This window comes from Cydia amplana, chromosome 13 (genome assembly GCF_948474715.1).
Source record: "Cydia amplana chromosome 13, ilCydAmpl1.1, whole genome shotgun sequence".
Lineage (NCBI taxonomy): Eukaryota > Metazoa > Arthropoda > Insecta > Lepidoptera > Tortricidae > Cydia > Cydia amplana.
This window is the reverse complement of record NC_086081.1, coordinates 2234857-2262214: the sequence shown is the minus strand read 5'-3', so window position 1 is coordinate 2262214 and position 27358 is coordinate 2234857. Positions and strand designations below refer to the sequence as shown.

The following is a 27358-nucleotide window of genomic DNA, read 5'->3' as shown; positions in this document are numbered from 1 at the left end:
AACCACAATAATCTATTGATTATACTACTCTTTGATCTATTGAACAATCTAAACGCTCACTTGCTCACTGACACTGACAGTGACAAATGACAAATGCCAGTGCCAGCTGAGCTGGGTGGCAAATGGGTGGCGACCACACCAACAATTTGATATAAAAAAACATAAATTCACGTGTAACAAGCTAAATTGAATGAAAGTACTCAGTTTTTAAATTTGTAACAATGACTACAGTTATAACCAGAGCCGAAGTGAAGCAAAACAGGCACAGGAACAACCTGTGGCTGATAATACATGACGATGTGTTCGATGTAACAAAATTTTTAGAAGAGGTAAATAGTTAACTATTTACTGTTCTATGATGACGTAACAATCAAGTTAAATTAACTTCATTAAGTTCTAGATAAACTTTGCATTTTCAAAAAACTTAAAGTCGATTTTACCTGTTATAACACTGGATATAAGTGAATTATGTTTTTATTTTATTTTAGCACCCTGGAGGCGAGGACACCCTTCTGGACGCTGCGGGGTCAGATGCCACTCAAGCTTTTGAAGATGTAGGTCACAGTGAAGATGCAAGGTAATGTTTTATTTTTTTAGTATTGTCAGGACAGTGGGTGAACATGAAAACAGAGCTTTTGTAAATACATATGCTTGTAGAGGAAAACATCGTGAGGAAACCTGCAAGCAATTGTGAAGAAATTCAAAGGTGAATGTAAAGTCCCTAATTTTTAGGGTTCCGTACCTCATAAGGAAAAAACGGAACCCTTATAGGATCACTTGTGCATCTGTCTGTCTGTCCATCTGTCACAGCCTATTTTCTCTGAAGCTACTGGTTTTAGATTACCTAGTAAGTAGGGCGATATTTATCTGATGATGCTAAGCTAAGCCATTATGAGGTTGATTTTGAATTTTATTTCAAACTAACAGGGTTCAATCTTGCTTAAATCCTGACATCCTTATGCCTCATAAGGGAGCCCCATTAATTCTATGAAAATAAGTATGACATTTCTAAAGAAACTCCTGCCAATGTGCTTAGGGAAAGAGTGAGACGCAATGCACATTGGACCAAGAAATTGGACAGGTGGTATACCTTAGACAGACTCTACCTTATTTGGCTCTAGTCAGCTTTTTTTGGTATGATAATTATTCTGTCACTACTACATTTGACAGGCCCTACCTGTCAAAATAATGTTAGTTTTGGCTTAAAATTGTTTAACACCTAATAATTATTGGTTTAAAATTATTTTATAGAAATGATGTAGCAAATATATTGTAATTTTGGAATAAACAACAGCTCTTATACGTAAGAAAGATGCTGATGCACTGAATATAATTATGACATTACATCAATAGTAGGTATAGCAGTTTATTACAGGTAAAAAATAACAAAAAATAACTTAAATAATGTATATATAAATAAATACTAGCTTATTTAACAAATATAAGTTAAACACAAAATTAATACTCTAATGAATTTATACATCTAAAAATTGGGGTCCCTTTGGAATGGTGCTGAGAATGCTGGCTTGATTATAGAATTTGATGTGAATGTCCAAACAACTGCTTATAAATAAATGGGAAACACCTAGAGTTATTTTCATGCCACCCATAAATAAATGTTTCAGTTTACATTTTTTTATAATTGTTATAAAGCAAGTAGTCAAAAGGTGTCTATAGCCACAGGGCGGACACGCCATACATCAAAAATCATTTGCGTTTATATGTGTGCGCGGCGCGTCTGTACACGTGTCATTGTGTATGTGTGGGTAAGTCGCTTTACTGAGAGGACGCCAGAAGTCCGTCACATTCATGTCGTGGCCAGTCGCGGGGCGAGGTAATGCGAGTCGGCGCGGGGCGGTGCGTGGCCGTTCTGTATGATAATACTATTACTTATTCTGTGGTATAAGGAGCGTGGATGAACTGTACACGGCAGCACAGAAGCCCCGTTTTGATTGCCCCGCATCATTATGTCTCCATTTTTAGATTCAAGCCACTAGATGGCAGATCCTACTACGCGAAAGGGCCAGGATGTAGGGGGTAGCATCTGCTTAGAAGCATGAATTGGTTTTGCTTTCGATTCAGGTCACAAGATGGCAGACCCTACACGCGCGGTCTCTATAACATAAAAAAAAACATGTTTCAGAGAGCTGTTGCAGCAGTATAAAATTGGAACTTTGCCAGATGACGAAAAATCAAAGAAAGCTGTTCCTGTTCAACCTTGGTAAGTCATTCAAACATTGACGTATATCTCAGGACGGGCATTACGGGCACTAAAAATGGTACTAGTTCAGCGGTGTCACTCACAAATTCGAGCCAATCGTGCAGTCCAACGCAACTAGTTGCGACCAATCGCGCGCGTGATGCGAACTCATCAACCAATCGCGTTTTAGCGGTGTCACACCGCTGTACTGCCCCATTCTTATTGCCCGTAAGGCCTGTCCTGAGATATACGTCAATGCATTCAAATTTCTCATAAAGGGCATTCCGGAGAAGTGTAATGTGAAGCTATTTTTTAAATCTTATTAAAAGCCAAGATGCCAATACAAGTTATAAATACATAGAAAACACGGATGACTTGTCGTATATCTAAAAATAGTACTAGTTCAGCCGGTGTCACTCACGAATTCGAGTCAAGCGTGCAGTGTAACGCAACTAGTTGCGAACAATCGCGCGTGTGATGCGAACTCGTCAACCAATCGCATTTGTAGCGGTGTCACACCGCTGTACTGGCCCCATTATTATTGCCCGTAAGGCCAGTCTTGAGATATACGTCAATGCATGACTCAGGAACAGATCATCACACAAATAAATCTCATCTGTGCTCATTACACAAATAAATGCCCATACCAGGATTTGAACCCAGGAGCGGCACCATCTGCTTCTTAAGCAGGGTCACTATCCACTAGGCCACACAGGTCGTCAAACTTTGACTTATGAGATAATTTTCAATTTCCTTGTTATTGAAGAAAAACTTTAAAAGATTTTATGCCTTCTACTTTGCGATCAACATACACGGACTTTTGTATTTGATGTGTGTGCTACAAGATTTTCCTGATATTATTGTAAACTTTCATCCCACAGACATATTATATAAGTTAGGTATATATTGATAGTCTAATGTATTTTTATAATATCTAACAGACCTTTCCTTTCCTAATCCTAAAAACTTTATTCAATTTTATTTTCAGTTGTAAACGACAAGCCTGCCCAAGGTTTTTTTTTCATTGATATAAGATAAGATAATTATTTATTGCATAATTATAGGTGTTACAGAAAGGTGGATTACATAATATGTATTTTTCCATCACTATAGTTTGTAATATTTCAGCCAGGCGTACAATATTTGTTTACTTAAATCTATATTAACTATTTACAATACCATTACTACCATAAAGTAAATAGTTAAATAACTACAGCACTGCATATTTAGATTCTTTTATCATACGAAGGAGAGTTTTATTTGTCACATGCAAAGTATTAATTTTATATAATACCTACTTAAACATCCCGTGGTTATTTGGTATCACTGGCAAATCTTATCTTATCATAATATAATGATGTAATTTTAGAATTAACGTGCGAAATCTTCTGCATCCATGTAAATAGAAATTATCTCAGTTTTAAGTAGCGCCAGATTTGCCTGTAGTCTGTTCCGCATGAGAGGAGTCGTAGAATGTAGGTATATCACAGACAAGACATCCTCTAGACTGAGCATAGTAACGCTAACCCCTCTGCCACTCATACGGTAAATTTCCTCCATCTTCGAGTCAATCCCGTGCCGTGATTGGTCCGTGTCTTTGAACGGACCAATCACGGCACGGGATTCGCTCACCTCGTCCCCCCGCACCCCCGTATTTTTGGCAGCATCGGTTTCATGAAATAATTGCTCTAAGTCTAAACTCAGTCTAGAGGATTCCTAGTCTATGAGGTATATACAGTGAAACCTGGATAAGTGAGATCTCAAGGGACGAGCAGATTTGTCTCACTTAAAGAGGTATTCCACTTACCCAGGCTCTCAGTTAGCCATGTACAAATAAATTTCTGTCTCATTTACAGAGGGTCCCACTAATAGAGGTGAGAATAGAGGATATATTTCAGTTATAGAGGTGGTTAATAAGGTATTTTGTAATTATCTTTAAAAATAAGGTAAAATAATCCTTGTCTCTAAATATTTTTTAAGTCTGTTTAAATATTTCTTTGAATTTATTTTGAATGATTCTCCAAAGAATATATTTTTTCAATTAAATTTGATACGGACTTCATTGCGTCTTAGAAATCTATTAAATGAAAATTTGTTTATTCGTGTTACTATCAAGATTTCAGCTTTCGTTTCGATAGTTTTAACTACATAAAGTACCTAAATGAAACTTGAAGTCGTTTAGACACAATTAAGCAAATGCGGAATTTGTGGATAGACTAAGATTTAGTAAGAATACGGAAATTGATCAATAAAGTCCAAGTTAGAGAGGTCATAGATTGACGTTATCTCAGATACAGAGGTCAATTCCTATTAAATTCTAAAAAAAAAACAACTAGGAAAATGTGATCTTATATAGTCTCAGTAAAAGAGGTAAAATACACTCTCTGTCTCAATTATAGAGGTAAATGTGACTTTAAAATCACAACAACTAATCCCAGTTATAGAGGTTCATTTTTTCTCACTAACAGAGGTAATTCAGTGCTAAAGTGTCGGGACCGCACCATGAGTCCCAGCTATAGAGGTTTCTCACTTATCCAGGTCCCACTTAACCAGGTTTCACTGTATTCCCCATATATTCCACGACTCTTCTCTTTCCGCACAGACTAATGTATTTAATTTAGAATCTGTCATTAGTAATTTATTGCTTTCATTCATAGAGGTACAGTCGCCATCAGATATATCGGAGCGGCCAAGGTGTTCACAATATCCGAACACGCACTTTAAAGCCTTGACAATATATAGAGGCGTGTTCAGATATTTGTGAGCGCCTTGACCGCTCCAATATATCTGAAGGCGACTGTACATAAGGTGGTACATTTGAATTATGAGCAGCTCTAAACCCTGTAAGGGCACTAATATGTAAATAAATATAGAAATTTTACATTTATAAAATCTTAGAATGAAACTGCGCCCGCGCTTCTGTGAGGTCTACCGCAAACACCGCAGTTCGCAAAATAGCGGGCATCTTTCTCTGTCTCTATAATTACACCTTAAGACGATTGGAAGGCCCAATGCCCTTGAGCGTCAGGGCGGAGCTAAGCGCTCTGTACCCGCACCACCCGCTTACCCCGCTCGCTGCGATCGTACGTGAATTTTGTATCGCTGCACCGCCACGAGGTTCAAAGAATAAGATACAGCCCAGAGGCGTGCAGTTGGCGCTATACTCGTATACCTTTTGTTTGCAGCCGTGCGATTGCCAAGTCATTATATGTATTACAAATTAAAGATATATATTTGATACAGTTTTTACACCCCCTGGCACTGATTAAAATAACCGACTTGGTTTCACATTACATCTCAAAACTTTTTTGTAGTAGAAGCGTTGCGAGACTTGCACCTTTTTACATGTAATGTTTTTGATGGGATCTCATCTCTTTTTGTAGACAGTCCTTCTTTTCGGGTACTCATACTATGTATACACATATCATAAAGAAACACATCTTCATTCATACTCACATCGTACATCGTAGTGTACCTTTACTTTACTACCTACTATTTGTAGGAACTGCAACAGTAACTTTGTAATAGCAAATATTTATATGGGATTACAAACTTACTTATGCAGTTCTTAGATCTTTAAAACGTGACTGATATTGCAATATTTTTAGGTTTTAAAATTAAATTTAAAAACTACTTATATTTAGAATTTGAAGCTTGTGGATATACTAGAAGTACCTTAGAATTATGATGATCGTAGGTGAGTGAGTGAGTGAGTGAGTGTGTCAGTGTCGAAAATAAGGAACTTTGACGTACAATAATTCTTAAACTACTAGTTCAAATTGAATGTTTTTTAAGAATATATCTTAAACATGTTTAGCCCTATATATTACTGAAAATTCAGGGTTTTAGCTTCAGCCAGCACAAAATTACAGGACGTCGAAAATGGCCTGAATCGCTTCGAGAAAAGGATGGTACGGCCTCTTTTTTTGCTCGACTTGGCGGGGGCACTGCCGTGCCTTCAGATTTACTTAATAAACTAACATCATTTTAATGGGTAACAATCCTAAAAATGTAATGGTTTCTGAATCAAACTATATAGTATATACCTACAACATAAATTGCCAATGTTGATCAATTTTTTTTAGAAATTGAACTTTATTAATAACGTTAAATTTTAATGGCAATATGTCGGCGCATGTTCGAAAACATTTTTTATATATTTCAAATGAAGCTTTCTCAAACATAAGTGGAAATATTATCATTACGTTCGTAATAATAGGCTGCGAAACACCGTGTTGCGCGCGCTAAAGCGCGTCACAACCAAATCAACATTCTGCAGTTATTTAATCTTTGGTCAAAATAACTCCAATTTTATTGCACCTCGGCTCAGAACAAGCATGCAGAATACAAGGAAGGCACGGAGCGACGAGCGACACAGCCTCCTCGTCTCAAAGCTAGCACACGACTGCCGGCCACGCCTTTTTCGAGCTACATACGCACAAAATGTTGAAAAATATTCGATTTCTTAAAAAAAAAATTATTAATTAACATTATTCTACGTTGCATTTGTAGTATCTGTTAAAACAATTATTCTAGTTTAAAAATAACTTTAATCGAATAATCCGTTTACTAGAAATAGGCAAAGTTAGTCGCAAAACGGCCTGTCGTAATGTTCCTTTTTTGGAAAAACTATAAGTCATAGGGAACAAATCAAACGTTGGAAATGTTGTACATAAAACGTAAAATCATATATATTTTTTTCATATTTTTTTGTTGAACCGTTAAGAAGATATAGACTCTAGAATGTTAGAGTTTTCGGCCAAAAACGGCGTCTAGCGCCTTAATTGGAGTAAAAGAGAAAGATGCCCGCTAGTTGCGAAATTCGGTGTTCGCGGTAGGTTCTTAGTTGATTTCGGCCGCCGAAGCAGACGCATCTTCCAATGAGTTATAAAATGTTTGTGTTTATTTAGAGGAATGTTGTTAGCTTTAGTGTTTAATCTAAGTTATTGCTAACATATTTGTCTAGCTATAGTCGTAGGTAAATATAATAAATGTTAATATGTAGTAAATATTTTTAACGGAATAGCGCCAGATACGAATTATTGTGGCGCATTCTTGTCTTGTCTTAACTCTGAAAGTATATACTTTCAGAGTAAATACAGAGGCAAATTTCAGAAAGGTTTATAAGACATTTCAGTCTTTAAATATGATCAGGATTACACTGTGAAGATCATTCTGGTTCCTCGTGATCACCGTGTATAGAAAACCTTACAAGGGAGCACGCCCTAGTATGTACAGCCAGCAGCAGAAGTTGCTAAGCGGGTCAGGTGTTCAAAATGATCTTGGCGCGACTTTATTGTTAAGAGAATAAGAGCGTGTCCAGGTGATTTTGGACACCTCGCCCGCTTAGCAACTTCTGCTGCTGACTGTACGGTACGCTGCAGAGATAACTGACCCCCCTGCATAGAATCGCTCTGCAGCATACTGTACTAAGTATATATATAAAGTCAATTTTTTTATTCGATAGACTGAAATGACAGTTCATAGTACGAACATAAAATGTCATTTCATACTATATCTCATTTTAGTCTATCGAATAAAAAAACAGACTTTAGTCTATATATTTAGAATTCTTACAGTAATAATTGATAGTCTGAAATTTAGTTATAATATAAGACAGTTCTAAAATATAAAAACTATTCCACAGAAACCGTCAACCATGTATTATAGTTTGCGCTCCAAGTAGCAGGTACATATATATACCTATACAGGGTGCTTCCTGTAACAGGAGCAATAAATTAAACTAAAGGCTGTACTCCTCAAACTGACCAACATTTGTTCAGCAACTTTTAAAAATTATGAATTCTTTAGACTTCCTCTTTTTCATACAAAATAAATATTGCCTTCAATGTACGCTGACATCAGTGTGTTTGACGTTGCTTGTCACGCTTTAAACATAACAAAATTTTCAATACAATTGCGTCTTAGAATAAACTTAAAAGTGTAATAAAAATCAAAACATGAGTTATTTTCAAAAGTTGCTGAACAAATGTTAGTCAGTTTGAGGAGTACAGCCTACAGTTTAATTTATTGCTCCTGTTACAGGAAGCACCCTGTATATATTTTGTTATTTTGTAAAGTACTGATTTTTTTAATTATTTATTTTCTACTCTTACCTATGTTTTAGTTGCATGACCGAACACAGGATGGCAAAGAAAGATCGCAAGTCAAAAAACATTAGTACTCCAAGTGGGTCTGTAACATTATTTATTTTAAACTGTAGTTTTAAGCCTCGGTCGTTAAATGCTAGGTATAGTTTGTAGCTTTCTAATAGACCCCGAAGGCTAATTCTATTGTCTATTGTTCAGTAAAACCGCACGTGCTACTTACCTGCAAAAAAGGGTCCTAATTATTCTATTTGGCACCTGAGCGCGGGCTAGTCCAACGCTCAAAAACCAGTGTAGGTGCGCTCTCCGATAACGCGCCTTTGTTACACTCGATGACACATGTTAGACTGGTTCTGTAGCGTTCGACTCGCCGGCACTCAGTAACCGAAGTACCGATTTTTTATGCAGGTGGTTGTGGCACGTGGCACGAGCGGTTTTTCTTAACAATAGACAATAGGATTAGCCTTCGGGGTCTATTAGAAAGCTACAAACTACGAGGGGCGTTCAATATATAATGAGAATGAGATGCAAACTCTTTAAATATTAGGAAAGTAAATACTGGCCGGTAAAGCTAATCTACCTAGCTGATTGCCATGAAAAAAAAAACTAACTGTTTTTTGTTTAAAAAAAAAATACGGCGATTTCTTTGCGATACGTTAGCGAAAATGGAGAAAATTGAACTGCGCGCCGTTATTAAATACTTGTGTTTGAAAAATTTTTCTACGGACCAAGTCAATTTAGATTTACGGGACACTTTAAGGTCTAATGCTCCTCCGTATTCGACAGTTGCACGTTGGTGCGCCGAATTTAGACGTGGAAGAACATCGACCATGGATGACCCCCGCTCCGGACGCCCTACTACAGCAGTAACTGAAGAAATTGTGAAAAAAGTCGAAAACTTGGTTTTGGCGGATCGTCGTGTCACGGTTCGTTTTATTGCTGAAAATGTAAAGATTTCAACGGGGAGCGTGCATAATATTTTACATGAACACTTGGGTATGAAAAAGGTATCAGCGCGTTGGGTACCCAGGATGCTTACTGACACGCAAAAACAAACTAGAGTCGAGATTTGTCAAGAAGCTTTGGACCTGATACAGCAAGACCGGGAACTTTTTTTGGCGCGATTTATAACAATGGACGAAACATGGCTCCATCATTACGACCCTGAAACGAAACTGCAGTCTATGACATGAAAAAGGCCATCATCTCCAACTCCGAAGAAATTCAAGGTGGGCCCATCTGCCGATAAGGTCATGGGCTCTGTTTTTTGGGATGGTAAAGGGGTCGTAGTGATTGAGTATCTCGAGCATGGAGCCACTATTACGGGCTCTTTATATGCCAAACAAATAGCAACATTGCGCAATGAGATCCGTGAAAAACGGCGAGGTAAACTCTCGAAAATTGTTTTGTTCCATCAGGACAATGCACCGGCACACAAGTCCGCCGTTGCAATGGGTGCAATACGTGATGCTGGGTTCGATATCCTTAAGCATCCTCCGTATTCACCAGACCTCGCCCCTAGTGATTTCTACCTATTTCCGAGATTGAAGAAATACCTAAGAGGCAAGAAATTTGAAGACGACGACGCGGTAGTCGCTGCAGTACAAGATTTTTTAAGTACTCAAGATAAAACCTTTTTTAGAAATGGAATATTAAGTTTAGAAAAAAGATATACTAAGTGTATTATGCTAAAAGGTGACTATGTCGAAAAATAAAATAACATTTAATAAAAGTTGTATATAACATACTCATTCTCACTTTTTATTGAACGCCCCTCGTATATATGTACTTAGAGCTAAAATAGGTACTTTGTTAAATTTTTAAAAGCAAAATCAATACAAATACTTACTATAGGTACTTAGTTAAATTTTTAAAAGCAAAATCAAATATATTTCCTACACTGTAAGTTATAATCAGAGACCGGACAGATTGGCGTCATTGCTCGCAATAATGTGGACATGATTCCAAATTTGATTAAATAATTAATCATTTAATTAATTTTTTACCTGAGATTGAATTTTGTTCCCTAGTCAATAAATAGCACTTAAATATATTTTTGATATAAAAAAATAAGTACCTACAGAAAATTTGGAAAACATACTGATTATTTTTTTAAACAAATTTACATTATAAGAACTCTTTGTGTTATTTGGAATCAAAATTAAACCTCAGGTAAGAAATTAATTATTTAATCAATTTTGGAGTCATGTCCACATTATTGCGAGCAATGTCGCAAATTTGTCCGATCTCTGGTTATAATGATACCTACAGGTGTAGTACACAATTGTTTTCCATAGTATTTTTACGGAAACGTACGAATGTGACTTGCTATTTCAGTCAATCTCGGTAGAAAAAGTACCGAGGTTGACTGAAATAGCAAGATAAATACGAACGTTTCCGAGAAAGTACGATGGAAATTAATTATGCACTACAACTGTACTTGCGTTTCTTATAAGATTTTGACTTGTCTTATGAGTTTGTATGGCTGTACCTTATGAGCCATAAGCCCTTGCTACACGGTCGCCGACAAGCCCCCAAACCGCGTGGCCTTTGTCGGCGACCGTGTAGCAAGGGCTTTACGTAGGCGAACAACGCGCGGACGCTGCGCGGCCGCCGCGCCGCTTCGCGTCTAAATCGCTCACGTACGAGTAGGACATACCTATACGTATCAACGGTTTGTTTCATCCTCGCCGCGCCGCGCCGCGCCGCGCCGCGTTCGCGCGTTGTCCGCCGACGTAAGCCGTAGCGTTAGGTTGTTATAATAATTTATTCAAAAAAGTAAATAAAAATGTATGCCCCATAAATAAATTCATGCAAAAGTTTCAGTACCCCCAACTATAACATTATAGTTAATTTATCTACACACATTTTTACTATAATTAGGTACTAAATGATGTAAGTAATCACCAGTATTCAGTGCGATAAGTAATAATGACTTTAATATTGTGAATTATAATATCAATATTTTTTTCCACAGAAAAAGTTCATGTTCAGATTGTAACTCTGTTTCAAGGTATTTAATTTTTAATATCTTTTATTAAAATGTACCTAAGTATTCTATTTATTTTTAATGTTTAACATAGTAAACTATTTGTCTTAGTTGTGCGGCACTTACCAAGGCACCTTCGAAGAAATTTGTTAAAAATTGGCGGAATTTCGATGCTCCTGACAACACAAGGTACTTTAAAACGATTTATCGTAGATAAAATATCTAATTGTGTACGATAGAAAAGTGGAGATAGACATTAAAAAAAAACCTTATCAATTTATATTAAAAAAAAATGGTATCGTCTTGGGTCGTCCCATTCGTTTTTCGTCAAGTTCTTAAATAAGTCCTATTCTGCTTTCGTCACGCATTCTACATTGAAAGCCACCGACGATTGTGACGAATGTAGAATGCGTGACGAAAGCAGAATAGGACTAATGTAAGAACTTGACGAAAAATTAATGGGACGACGCAAGACGATACCCTAAAATCAACCACGTATGATTGGGCCTTATTTAAATAAAGTATACATAATGTATGTAAACTATGTGCCGTAGAAAGTTTCCAATAGGTAATTGCAAAATTTCCACAAGGAATAATTCCGAAGCGCCTCATATTTTTGTTCGAGGATCATAATTTCCCATTTCCTAAGTTACATTTTCTTTACAGAGTTCCTTGTAGTTTATATGAACATTTTCGAGAACTTTTCCAACATTTTGGAAACTCTTGGCAACTTGTACGTTTGTATTCATGTCAAGTAGTCGCTGAGTTAACACGTTCACTGTCCCAACTGTTAACTGTTAACCTTACGGCCTTAGAGGCTTGCCGTGACCCACATGTGGGGCACGGGACAGTGAAAGTGTTAAAGAACTGTCTAATACTTATTAAACAATGTTTTTTACCAATAACTAATGACTATAACATGTTGGGCAGTCCGCTCACCACCAAGAGTTCCAAGGGCACCCGCTTCGCGGTACCTCCAGACAAATGCGATGAAATACCCACGTCTACGTCCGCGCCCAAAAAAATCGTTGCTGATACTTCGGACAGGTTAATTTTTGTGGTGTTTAAATTTTTTGACACTTCCAAAAGCTTTTCAATGAGTTTTTATCATTTTGTTACCATTTTCTAAATTGTATATTATCTTATCACTGTAACATAATGAGGAAATCATTTGATAAATAACTTTGAATAAAATGATGGGCTCTTTCAATCAAACACAGGAACAAAATTCTAGAATTAATTAATTAATTTGGCAGAATTTGTAATCTAATTGTACCTAATAAATGCGCTCTAAGCAATTTCCATGTTTTTTTAGGTTTATATTAGCTTTCTTGGAACAAAAATAGCTTGTAAGTTGTTAAAACACACAAAATCTAGTTTACACTAGGTGATATTAAAATTTAACTATTCTTTTTTATTTTAGCCAAACTGTGAAAACAAAAAAGAAGTGCAAAAGAGGGTACGTACCCTTAGGATTTCCAGTAATATGTTCGAATATGGCTCAGTGAAATTCAGAAAATTTGTCATGCCAAAAATTTTGACATTTTAACAGGTGTATCACATAAGAAACATGCACTAAATAAGGCCCATGTTTTTTTTTATCTTTTATTTTTCTTATGTTTAATATGAACTTGCAGTTTGGTCTAGGGTACTAGTGGACATGGACGCAAAATTTGAACCTATCCCCCTTATAAAATTATGTATAAAATTCTGAAAGTTAACAAGCGAACTGGGCCTTATTTGGTGCAGGTACAGATGTGGTATATGATTGTTTTCCATCGTATATATTTTCTCGGAAAAGTTCGTATTTGTCATGCTACTTCAGTTAACCTCAGTACTTTTTGTACCGAGACTGACTGAAATAGCAATACACGTTCGTACGTTTCCGTGAAAATACGATGGAAAATAATTATGCACTACATCCGTACCAACCTTACACATAAATTATTATTTATTATATTGTACTTGACTTGTTTCTTTTAGCAGTAGATTAGATAGTTTAATAATGAATTGAGGTTCTATTGCATTACATTTAAGTCAGATTTGTTTGCAAGGTGTGAAAAAAGACGGAAGCGTGGTCTTCCCTGCGACCAATGTGGTGGTGGAAGGTAAATGTACCTGTACTTATATTATAACGTATAGCGTGAGTTGTTTTTTATTACCCGTCACCTTATTACAGTCACCTGCAATAATATGTTACTTTTCGAAGGCCGCAAACATATGTGACACGCACGCCGGTAGCTGCAATTTCTTTGTCTACCCCGAACATTTTTATAAAATAATTTCGGGTAGTTCAGTGTTGTTTTATTTATATCTCCGTTGACATTTGCTGGGACGTCAGTCTTTCCGTGACCACAGCTGGTGCAACTCAGCTGAAACGTCGGAATTTAAGGTAAAAACAATGAAACTATATCGCGGTAGACCCGTTTGTGTAATTAAATATGTGAAAAGCTATTATGGCTCTATAAATTAGATCTTGTCAGATATTTTTGCGGCCTTCGTTGTGTAACATATGTATTACCTATTGCAGGTGACTGTTCCGTGTACCAATGAAAAACTTCAATAGAGTTTTTATTTCATTTCATTTTGCTCCAATAATGAAGGTATATATTATATTTATAAGGTTTAAGTTTATGAACAGTCGATTGAGTCAATATTTTCACATTCATTATTTAAAACATATTATATTACAGGACTGTATATTTATGAGTATTATAATCGTATTGTATAAATAAGATATTACGAGTACAAGACTATAATTTAGGTATGTTGGTCGTACAATAGAAATATACATAATCTTTGTAGCTGTTCTTGTGTTTAATACAAACTTACAGTTTTGTCTATGGTACCTACTCGCGGACACTTAGGGCCACTTGCGCCACCCAGGGCTAGCCTAACTCGGGGTTAACCGGTTAAACCCGAAGTTACCAGCAGGGCTTGTTAACGTTACCAATTCACATTATAAAGTAACGTTACTTAACGTTAAAATCATAAAAATACCTTATTACCGGTAGTAAATGGTAACGATACTTGATAACTTAACATTATTATAACGTTAGCTAGTTAACGTTAATTTTACCGGTAATTTTACTTTTTATTGCAGGGCTTGTTAACGTTACCCAATTCACATTATAAACTAACGTTACCAAACTAACGTTAACACTATCATTCTTTAAGCTGGTATTTGCTTGTAATTTCATACACAATTTTAAGGCCAGTAGACCTTATTGACCATAAATACGGCAGGGCTTCTGTCAAATTGAAATAGAATCAGTCAAAATACATTAAAGATAATTATGTACGTTAGTAAAACTCAACTTTAATTCTAGTAGTTAGAGTTCATAGTCTTTTGTCATTATTCTTTATGTTTATCAAATGAAAGAGGTGGTATTCTACTTGTTTAAGATCTTTGTCCAATATGCATTGCGTCTCACTCTCTCATTAAGCAAAATGTGAGACGCAAATACACAATGGACCGAGATTGGACAGATAAAATACCACCCGGCTGTGTCGGAATATATTTGCCAAAATAAGAAGGTTGCAAAACGTCATAAATTAGTTTGTTAAATATGATGGTATAGCTAATTCGTTACTTGGTCGGTTTATATTAGGTACAGGCGTCTTTGATATAATATACGTCAAGATTATATAGGTTGGATAATGTCTTGATTTTTTTTGTGAAATATGGAGGTGTTGCTGAAATGTAATTTAGTCGGATTATATTAAATGAGACACCTATTTATTGATGTTACTGCTTGCTTGTAAAATAGTCTGGTCAGCACAGTTCATAATGTATGAGAGCTCTACATGAATTCTCACACCAGAGATTTTTTGAGATGTGATAACCTATGTTGCAAATACTATATTTAAAAAGAAATCTCCACAAAATATGTCACATTCTTTTAATAAATCCAAACTATTATTAAAATACAAAAAATATATCAAAACATGAATCCGACACTCGAGATTTTAATATCATTTTATTTTACATTTCCAATTCCCGTTTCATTTACACCCAATATTAAATCTTTTTCCGTAATAAAATGCGTATACAATTACTGTCATCATCTGTATTTATTTTATTTCTTTAACCCCTTATTCATAAACGCGCTACAAACTTCAATTAGCTAATAATAGTAATAATCGTTTGTCCTTATCTGTCAGTTTAACTTATGTATTTGTAAGTAAGGGATAAACATAATTGAACTAAATCAGGCCCGTAAAGTTTATGAATAAAGTGGTTAATCTTTATTGCACAAAAGAAAAACCTTATAGTACAAGAGGCGGACTTAATGCCATAAGGCATTCTCTACCAATTAACGATGGCTTGTCCTCCAGGCCATTTCATCGATGACCTCCTTTGATTATTTATTTTTAATGGACGCCAAAATCCAGACAGGAACTTCGATTTTGACATTTACCACAGTAATGCAGTCGGTAGCAATGTGGCGCTTCAAAATTGCTGCAGTCGACTGCATTGCTGTAGAAAACGTGAAAAAGGTCATTCAAAGGGTAATAGGGTTATATACACCGCGGGGGTTATTACCCGAAAGATTTAAACCAACGATTTTAGATCCTAATTAGAGTATATAAAGTTATATAACACATAGTCCAAAAACCCTTAATTTAAGAGATATTAATTATTTAAAACAAATCACAAGTTAAAAAATCTCAATTCTAACACACCCTTATGCATGACGTAGCCACCAACTAATTTTACACGCAGGCGCACTAACTGCATGGTTATTAGCCAAATTCGAACTTCTAACGAAATTTTGTTCTGTTCTCAATCACGAGAGTGCAAACTATTCCTTCACGATTCTTCACGATAACTGGCTGATAGTTTGACGAAAATGACGAAATTGATGTCAAGATATGCGCAAGATAAAATCTTTAAATTTGATTGACTGTAATAAATAAAATTCACCATGCCGCATTATCCTCCGGCTCATTTAGCGGATATTCACTTTGTGTACGGATTTGGAAACCCGAAGAACTATGTGCTTCCGGCACGACGGACCCACTTCAGCCTCGTTCCCAGTTCGTAAATTGGCTAGACGAACAATACCCTGACAGGTGGATTGGCCGTGGAAGCAACGTCCTAACCTGGCCCGCCCGGTCACCCGACTTAACGCCATTGGTTTTTTTTCTATGGGGAACTCTGAAAGATAAGGAAGGAATACTCAACACCAGTGAAGTCTGGAGAAGAATTATTAATAAAAATTCGAACGGCTTCCGAAGAAATAAAGAACACTTTTGTAAACCTAAATAATGAAATCCGTTTAAAATTAAATCTTTGTGCTGAAAACGGTGGTACACACTTCGAAAACCTAATTCATTCTTCTTCTTCAACCTAGCGTTTTCCCGGTCTAGCGCCAGGGTCCGCTTTCCTGCTCAGCCTTCTCCACTTTGCCCGGTCTTCGGCATCCTCAGGTGTGAAAACCTAATTCATTAAATTAATAAAAAAGCGTAATTGTTTAACATAGTTGTTTATTTTACTTTACTCAGTATAAATCAACACATCGAGAATTTAAAATACGTACTGATAAGCATGATCGATATTTTAACAAAAGGTCATTCATTGATTTTAACAAAGTAATCATCCCTTTCCAGCTGTAGTATGAGTTAAAACAATAAGAGACATGATTTCTTTCGGATATAATCATGGTTAATGGCTTTGGTTATCTCACTCAAAGGAAAAGATTTTATCGCAAAGTTTCAACAATAATAACTGCACTGTACCTACTGTTGTAGTAATTAATAAAGTTTTGATACAATTTGTGGTATTTTGAGGTGCCAATCAATTGAAATAATTTCAACGTAAACATGATCCTAGACATAACTTGACACTTCTTGTCATGGAACACATGTCACTGCATTCGCCGTGCATCGTATGATATCGGAGTGATTCGTGAAATGTCATGCTCGCTCTCTGTTTCTCTACTTGAGATTAATTAAACTCGCTCACTCTCTGAATAAAGGTTTGTTCACAAAGAAGCGGTAAATTAATATGATTTAATTTGTACTGAAATAGTAGTTTAATTAAAATATATAATTGGACCCATGTTGATATAACATTATTTACTCGTACTGTCGTCAAAAATACGTGGTTTAAATCTTTCGGGTTATTAAATCCCGCGGTGTATAAGATGAAATGATGCATTAATAAAACTTTAGTTAACTAACAATATTATATTAAATCATTAACAACTTTGACAGCACGATCTATTCGCAGGTAGGTGCTCTACAAGTAGTTTATATTACAACATTATTTCCAAGAAATAATCTCTCATTATTAAATTATACAACGGGACTTAATCGCGTATCGTTGTATAATTTAATAATGTGTAAAAATCGTGAAAGTTTAAATCAGTGTAATCTCTCATTGTTACGAAAATGTTGGTAGGGTGGCTTTAGGTTACTTTTCGTTCATATCGTCTTGGATATGGGTGAACATGGTGTTAATACACTCAGTATCAATCAACCTGTATGATATTGTAGCCTGGCCTTTTCTCGAAAAGACTTCTAGAAAAATTTACGCTCATGTCGTCTCGGATATGAGTATATTTGGTATCAGTGCATTCAGTATAATATCCTGAACACAAATATATGAGATGACAAGCGCGAAAGTGGTGAGGGTAGTTACTGTGATGCAAAGTTTTTACCATTTTTCTTTTAAACATACCATGTGGGGTACCAAATGAAAGGGCCTTGTGAGTAGATCACAAATATATAACATACTGTAACACTTTTACTACTTAATCCAACAAATTATTTGAATACGTTCAAAAATTTCACAATGAGTTGATTCAGTTGATTTCCAACTGCTCTAAATTGACTAAGATAACTTGATCCCAAGTTTCCTTGCAATTATACGTAATCGAGGGCCAGGCTCATACTAGTTCTCATGTCGCGATGCGCTATCGCTAACAAAAACTAAGCGTTACGAATTGCTAACATTTGCTTCTTTTAGTTTCTCTACTCCATAGAATTAGAATAGACAAGAACAACTGTCAATCTTCAAAAGTGCGACCAAAAATGAAATGCAAGTGTGTGCGTAAATTGTCTATGTGAGATCAAAAATAGTGATGTCATGTTACAACATATTAATAATCTGTCGGTGTTTGGTTGCTTTATCGACAACTTTTTCAAATGTGTTATTTTAAACGTATTATCCAGCGTATTTCGCTAGCGGTGCAAAGAGGAAACGCCAGCAGCGTACTAGGTACATTTAGCCGGGTACCTATGGCCTAATAGCATATAATTATATACCTACCCTTAATTTTTATATTTACCTAGTTATAAGTTTGTAAATTTGTTTGTTTGTTTGTAAATTACCGTTTTTAGGGTTCCGTACCTCAAAAGGAAAAAACGGAACCCTAATAGGATCACTCGTGCGTCTGTCTATCTGTCTGTCCGTCCGTCTATCACAGCCTATTTTCTCCGAAACTACTGGACCAATTAAGTTGAAATTTGCACACATATGTAAGTTTATGACCCAAAGATGGACGTGTAACGTAAACAAATGAATTTTAAATATGGAGGCCATTTTTGGGAGGTAAATGAGAAAATTAAAAAATAAAGTTTTTTCAAACTACATATATCGCGTTACATATCAGATGAAAGAGCTCATTGTAAGAATCTCAAATATATATTTTTTATAATTTTAGGATTAATAGTTTCGCAGTTATTCAAGAAAATAGGCAAATAATGACCATTCCCCCCCCCCCTTATCTTCGAAACTACTGGGTCTAAAATTTTGAAAAAAATACACAAAATAGTTCTTTACCTATAGATGACAGGAAAACCTATCAGAAATGTGGTCAAGCGTGAGTCGGACTTAATGTACGGAACCCTTGAAACGCGAGTCCGACTCGCACTTGGCCAGTTTTTTTTCAAACGTTAAAATTTACGACGTTATGACGTATAAATAACACTTGAACTCCGTGTGCTATCAAAATCGTTACAGACTTATCTTAGTCTAACTCTTACTGTGTTGGAAAGTGAAGTTTAAATTTACTGCTAAACATGTGCACCTTCAAAAAGGTATAACAATCGTTATTATTTGAAGTCGGTTATAAAGGTTAATATCTTAATGATGTCTTGTGAAGAAATTATTACATAGCTATATTAATATACCGACATTACCGACAAGTTATCGATACTGTCATCTGAACATTTTGTCAAGCCCTAGCGTAAAGTAACAGTTTATGTTTTTACACAAAATATCTTAAATTATTGAGTAATATGATAAAATATTAGCACACAAAGGAAGAAAAACTTATAATTAACTGTATAAACCGGCTTCTTACACTTTTTATGCTGTTAATTTGACAAAATATTGTCAAGAAGATTTCGCTCGGAATATCATAATTCCTCTGAAATGAGTATTTGCTAGGTTTATTTGGCCCCGTGACACTGAAATCCGGTACACTACAAGACACCATCTTCATTGTATTACTTAATCAAATAGTTTTCTTCCGAACTTGTGTATATTTTTCAAATTGAAAATTACGGTGATACGCTCTTGGCCGTCCGCGGCCGTTGTCAAACTCCAAAATGGTCACGTTTTCTCATTTGTAGTCTGACTCTTTCGCACTCATGCGATGTTCATATACGCGAGGGCTTCCCTTTCGCACACTTCAGCTGTCTGTCAAGCGCGAGCGACAATTACAAGTCTGTGCTCTACTCAAGCATCGGATGACAGGATCGTTGAAAAGGGACAAACATATCCTTTGACGTTACGTTACTCTTCTCGTGAATTGTCAAATTTTAAAATTCGAAATTAGCTTTGGAATTTGTCCGGGTGGCTATTCGAAGTATAACTTGGTGGACGGTACTTACTAACCAAATAAGCTTGAGATCCAGTATCATAGATAGTTGTAAGACTTTAAGGGTCTATTTATATCTGACTGTGCATCCTGTATTCTAAACGTTTTGTGAATAGATATAAAAATTGACACCTATCATTTTTCACATAAACACAGACACTTTATGCATTGAATTATTAAACCTTAACGCAATGCCATAAGTCATAAGGTATATTTTCCTAATATACCTTGATGCTAATTCGAACTTTGTTATAAAAGATGTCATTTTATATCATTCGCGCGTGCATTTCACTCGTACTAGATGAAATATGTATTGGTGCGAGCGAGACGGTTGGGCGAATGATAACAAAATGATATCTTTTTGACATCTTAAACAAAGTTTGACTTGGCCTCTGTGGAAGCCTGGAAATACAGCATACTTCATTGACTTTTTATGCTGGAAATTGATTTAATTATTGCGAGAAAAATAAGTATGTAGTCTTCAATAACTTGTACAGTTATGTACTGCCAAAAAACTAGAAGTGTCCATTAATTGTGTAGAACATTATTTGCTGTTTGTTTCCAAAATCATGCTGCTATTCTGCGAATATAGCAGTTCCTCGGGCAGATAAATTAAACATGATCGAAACAAATACTATTAAATTAACCACAATAGTAAACTTTTCTCTCAGTGTGGGATATTCTCGGTCATGGAAAACATACAAAATTATTGTTTTTTTCATTAAATCTATAATTAATATTATTGTCGGGAGAAATTCTGACCGTGTAGTCGTGTAAGCTTCATAGCCCATTCTTCAAAAAAAATCTAGTTAGAAATTACTGTTTAGGTAGTATAAAATATAAAATAAAAAAAATGTTATTTCTAAAAAACGGGAACAGATATCAAGTTGTTAATTCGCAGACGGGTATTCAATATGATATATAATTCACCCGTGTAGAAATATTTTACTGTGCAATTAATGTAACTTTAACTTTATATTGACTCCACTATTAGTAATTCGGTATTGTTAGATTACAAAGTAATCTGGGAATCGGTAATCAGATTACAAAGTAATTTCGAGTAATCGTGGAACCAGGAATCAATTACGAAATGCCCATCTCCATTTAATATGTCTTTGTCTCACGGAAGTTTTGTTATTAAAATTGCCCATCTCTGCTTGAGAGTGAATGAACATTCGCTCGATTGTCAACGATGATGGCACCTATCAGTTAATCAAACGGTAAATAAGCAGCTGTTAACGTTACCTACTAACGTTAACAATGGTGTATCGATACCTTTGACTTAACGTTAGCTCAAATTGACAGCTGCTAACGTTACCATTTTGTTACCGGTAAAGAGTAGTATAACCACAGATCATATAATACTAGTACAGATACCCAATCCCATACTAAAAACGCGCACCGTCCTAAGTAGCAAATACTTGTAGGCAATTTTTTAGTTCACAGTAACAAACTAGATGGCGCACGGAGCCCCACGGAGCTAATAAAACTCTTACGACAAACATGCGTTGAAATGGCGTCAAAACACCTCTCGCGCGACATCTGTTGTAGCTTTCACGCACTAAACCTACACATCACATTCATTTTTAAGGTCAATCATTACTAGAGGGCGTTTCAGCCATCGGCAACAAAATTGAAATTTATTTATTTTTATTATTTTTTTTGAAATAATTTACGATTATGAAATCAATTTGACTTTTTAATTTTTTGTTATATTTTTTGTATTGTAAATATTCTTGTCGTATTCTTATCGCTTACCTTGCTTCGGCAAATCGGCACGACAAGCGTTCGGGTAAACCAGCATAACTGTGACTTTGAGATACACAATAATAATGCATAATCAAAGAGGACTCTTATGCTGGTTTGAAGGTATCTACTACTAGCACGTACCTATGCTTCACATTAGGGCAGAAAGAACACGGCATTGCGGTATGATCTGTTTTAATAAAATAATTCTTGGAGCTAAGCGTTGCATTGCCGCGTGCCGTCCACATGGCCTTGAGAGGCCCAAAGCCCAAGGTCGCGCCGACGAAACAATCTATTTTTAACGTCCGTTAAATAAAATCGAAAGTATTAACTTGAAAAAATATGCGCATATTAAAATCTAAATTTATATGTGACGTTATCTATGAAAATGGATCTTATTGTCGATGGCGCTTACGCCATTATTGACGATGTTCAGATATAAATAAAAGGCCACGCGACGCCGTGCGGCGTAAGCGCCATCGACAATAAGGTCCCTTTTCATAGATAATGCCCCATATTAGTACCTAGAGATATAGATATAATACTACGCGGTATTTTCTTAGATTTATTATGAAATAAAAAACCGGCCAAGTGCGAGTCGGACTCGCGCACGGAGGGTTCCGCACCATAAACAAATATCGAGTCGAGCCAAAACAAGCAAAAAAACGGTCACCCATCCAAGTACTGACCCCGCCCGACGTTGCTTAACTTCGGTCAAAAATCACGTTTGTTGTATGGGAGCCCCACTTAAATCTTTATTTTATTCTATTTTTAGTATTTGTTGTTAAGTTGTTATAGCGGCAACAGAAATACATCATCTGTTAAAATTTCAACTGTCTAGCTATCACGGTTCGTGAGATACAGCCTGGTGACACGGTGACAGACGGACGGACGGACGGACGGACGGACAGCGGAGTCTTAGTAATAGGGTCCCGTTTTTACCCTTTGGGTACGGAACCCTAAAAAGACCATGTATATAGGAAAGGAAGGAGTAGGTATTTTGTAAGGATCACAGATCATATGTGACGTTATCCATGAAAAGGGACCTTATTGTCGATGGCGCCTACATCGTTATCAACGATGCTCCGGTTTCCGGTATAAATACAATGCCGCGCCACGCCGTGCGTCGTAAGCGCCATCGACAATAAGGTCCCTTTTCATAGATAATGCCCCATAAAATACTAGTACATACATAATTACATAGTACATGCAGATACCCAATCCGCCAATCCCATACTAAAAAAGCGCACCGCCCTAAGTAGCATATGTGACGTTATCTATGAAAAGGGACCTTATTGTCGATGGCGCTTACGCCGTTATTAACGATGCTCTGATGCGCGACGCTGTGCGGCGTAAGCGCCATCGACAATAAGGTCCCTTTTCATAGATAATGCCCCATATATGTACGTTGCTTTGCGTGTTTTACATTCTATTTCGTAATATTGCAATAAAAAATGTGTGTAACGTTTTTTTTTGCCATGCTTTTAAATTAATAAATAAACTAATTGTATTTCCGATTTATTCATTTTTTTATTTAGCTACTAAAAGTTTTGTAGCTTATTCGCTACGGCTATCATGAGTTGGCATTTGACGTTTAGGTACGCTAGCGACTGCATGAAGTCGATCGCAGTCTATCTCGCTCGCACTCGCATTGATGTATTGGTGCGATCGAGTTCACGCAGTCGGTGGCGTAAAAGTCAAATGTCAATTAATGGTAGCCGTACTTGTCCTATCATGTACAGTCAGCAGCAATAGTTGCTAAGCGGGCGAGGTGTTCAAAATAATCTTGACGCGACTTTATTGTTAAGTGAATAAGAGCGCGTCAAGGTAATTATGAACGCCTCGCCCGCTTAGCAACTTCTGCTGCTGACTGTACCTAAGAAAACATATATACAAAACGGATTAGTTATTAAAAATGTTACTCGAGCGCGCCAGCTATTGATAGTGTCAGTCGCGCACCAAGTCTCGGAAATAAAAAAGAGGAGGGAAAATAATAAGGGTATGCCGGTTTCCATGGTCAGGGTGTTTAACCCGTAAGTAGCAGGTCCACAACGTTACAAAAAAAGTGACCTTGAATTACCTACTCGATCGATTTTTTTATATTGAAAATAAAGTGTAATTTATTTATATAATGAGACAGATATTTGTTCTTGAGTAATGGATATTTTCTATGTATTTAAGTATTAATTGTATATTACACATTTGTATCGTTAGTCAATTTGTGTAAGAATGTCCCTATAATATTTATTTATTTATTAAACATTTATTTCATGTTAAAAATGTACATTCTCGTACAAACGGCAGTAACACGATTTATTTTGTAGTATTTTAAAATACAAAAAGGAAATATTTGCACTAAAAACAAATATTTACAGCCGGGCTAGCCCATGATAGGCACGACAGTATCTCGCGGCGAGATATATTGCCCGTCCCTCTTTTATTAACATGGTTAGAACTGTTAGAAGTTTCAAACCGTGCATGCTGTCCCTGTCGCTCCTATTAGAAAGAAGAAGAGGACGGCACGAATGACTGTGGCCGTTCACGCCTATGTACCTAGTTGTATGGTAGTTTTTGTAAGCACACAGACGCACCTTACAATTAGTACTTAATCCGAGTGTGCGTGTGCACGTCGCTGTGCGGCCTTGAGACGCTGGAGCGATTGAGAACATAAGTACTCGTATTAAATTAAAAATAAATACAAACCTATAGATATAACACACCGTATTGTCAATTCAAGTTTGCAAACGCGCACTGTGTTCAGTTTAGAAACGAAACATCGACTTTTGACCAGTCATGGCGGTCATGACCTTGCATTGGAAATACGAACACCTAGGTAGCATTTTTTTCAAGGGTAACTCGCATGTCACACCGTGGCCAGTCCATGACCAAATCATGACCACCCCCATACTTCCCGTCGTAGTCATGAGTGCAGTCATTGTCGGAGTTTGTCCGTCAACAAAAATTCGACTAGGCAGGCCCCGCGACCCGCGAACACCGAATATTGCAAATTTTGGGCTCTTTTACTAACATTAAGTTGTAATTCGAGTGACAGAGATAGTTGCATGAGTCATACCAAGCATATTTTATTAGTGTTATTTTAAACATCAAACTTCTATTAGATTATGTAATTAAAAGAACACTTGCATAGTCTGTGTTATCAAAATCGCTGTCAATTTAGTTTGTTCTACCTCATGAAGTTTGCAAACTTCGATTTTCGCGGTTTAAGCCGATCGTCGTTTACAACAAGGAAATTAATAAACTGTAGACCTCGCGAGCATAGCTTAAAACTGAATAAAAAATATATGGGTACGCCGTTTAGAATTATTTAGGAAAACTAAATTAACAAAAAGTTTAATAAAAGATTGGAAAAATGAAACGAATACGTTTAACCCGTGCTTTGCACAAATAATAATACAATAATATAAGTGTAAAAATTTACAAAAAGTTAGCAGCGCACTTTACTGGGGTTCGAACTTGGAACCTCCATGCATCAAAGCAACTGTTTGCAAACTGCGCCATGATAGCACTTAGCCAATTTGACGAAATTTGGCTACTTATTTTCGAGTAAAAACCTACATACATATCTAAATACCGCCTATACCATTACAACATCTCTACATTTTTGCCAAGCACTGTAAATATATCTCAAAAAGAAAAGAAATGCTCTTATAATATTGATACGACTACATATTTGTTTCCGCAATTTTGAAATAATCACATTGAAAAAAAAAACTATTTTATCCTAGAATCTGGTCACAAAATTTGATGAGAATCGGTTGAGAATTAAACCGAGGAGAACGTTCTCCTCAAACGAAATTTGGCCCGAGTTAAAACGGAGACCTTCGCAAACGCGTCGGTCAATAAAGGAGTAAAATGTGCGTTTGACTTGGACATCAAGCGAAATAAAAACTTGCATTGTATTTAAAAACAAAGCATTCATTTCTTTTGAAAAACATCGGCTTACGAGTTTTTTAAATTTATATTTTAACGTCAGGCCTACTTTAAAAAAAATAGGTACTCATTTAGAGTAGGCATGTTTATCGACCGATCTATTTTTTTTACATTATGTACTAAATTTCGTAATTCATAAGTTTCATAACTCAAATGTAATTATTCTAAATCAAACTCCACATATTAGAACCGTGGTGGCTCCATCTAGTGACAATATTCAATATTACTTCGACAGCTCCACATAACTGTCCTGCGCTGTTGTTCATAACGTAGTCAGTCGCGATATAATTGTGATTTCAAATTTTGAAAATGAATGCATTGAATTCGTGTTGTTATTAATGTTTGTATTTCATTTATAATGTTTTTAATTTATGACACTTTAAATGTCTCTTAATACATCTTAATCTGTAAGATAAAAATTTCGTTATCGCCGATTGTGACATATAGCGCCATCTATGATATCGATTTAAAAAGAATTATACGGCCTTCGGAATGGGAGGGCATGGTATAACTAACGGTACCTGGTCTAACGTTAGTTACAACTTAACGTTAAATCTGTCACCTTGTGGTAACGATACCAACTTTTTAACGGTATTTAAAGCCCTGGTTACCAGTACCATTTAACCCTGGTTTAACGGTTAACTCGGAGTTATTTGCTAACCCATGTTTGGTGCAAGTCGGTTCCCTGACATAAGTATCGACTTTTCTATGCAATTAGTATGGCAACGTGGGTACCTACTTAAGTTGGGGCACCGACCGTACGATATTCGGAATTACCCGAATATACTCCCAAAAGTATGCATTCAGAATGGGGTTGGCAACTGTCAAAGGTTTCCATACATGGTGCCATTATAGGTCGCCTTTTTCTATGAGATTTGGCTTTAAGCCAGCCAGGGCATTAAAAAAACAAAACTTTGACACAATACTAGGGATTGACAGGGCAAGCTATGATGGCGCCATTTGCTATATACTTCGACCAATCAACCTCATAAATATTTGTCTCTGAAACTAATTGACTGTTTTTGGTTTCAGCAATTGGAAGTGGTACGCGCTTGCAGCACTTATAATCGGCGCTATAGCTGTTGGGGCCATGGTCGTTAAGAAGAACTCATAAACATATCTATAAGCTGTAACAGACTGGCATTACCAGACGGACTTGGTTTGGTCAGCATCTCTCTTTCTCCCTCTTACTTGTAGCTGCTTCTTTAACAGACGTACGGCGGACCTTCCACTCGATCGAACAGGTCTCGGACCGGACCAAGACGGTCCGGTACGCCCGTCTGTTACAGCTATACGCTAGCACAATTGTTTGTATCGCCACAGGTAGAGTCGTCTCTTTATCAACTGATACTTTTAACCCTTTAAAGAGCAAAAAGTTCTGACTTCCAGCCTCCGTGACGCTCGATTGTCCTGGTTATAGTGATGATTAGTTGGGGAAAAACGCAAAAAGAGGGTCAAAAGTTAATTTAATTCTAATCTACATTGCGAATTAAAGGGTCCATCGCATTACAATAATACCAAGGAAGGACGAGAA

The 27358-nt window shown here is 36.3% G+C and overlaps 1 protein-coding gene across 1 annotated transcript; it reads left to right on the top strand.

The window, feature by feature from the left end:
* The first annotated feature begins 139 nt into the window (after window positions 1-139).
* Window positions 140-27132, top strand: LOC134653363 (cytochrome b5-like). Its single transcript, XM_063508700.1, has 4 exons — window positions 140-329; window positions 489-577; window positions 2144-2221; window positions 26857-27132. Exons 1-4 carry the CDS (start codon window positions 222-224, stop codon window positions 26936-26938), a joined length of 357 nt encoding a protein of 118 aa, XP_063364770.1. The 5' UTR covers window positions 140-221; the 3' UTR covers window positions 26939-27132.
* Window positions 27133-27358: the final 226 nt, after the last annotated feature.

Bases quoted from the DNA above. Each gene is read 5' to 3' on its own strand.
- LOC134653363 (XM_063508700.1), top strand. From the start codon at position 222: ATGACTACAGTTATAACCAGAGCCGAAGTGAAGCAAAACAGGCACAGG. The intron at 330-488 runs GTAAATAGTTAA...ATTTTATTTTAG, and splicing joins TAACAAAATTTTTAGAAGAG to CACCCTGGAGGCGAGGACAC. The intron at 578-2,143 runs GTAATGTTTTAT...AACATGTTTCAG, and splicing joins GGTCACAGTGAAGATGCAAG to AGAGCTGTTGCAGCAGTATA.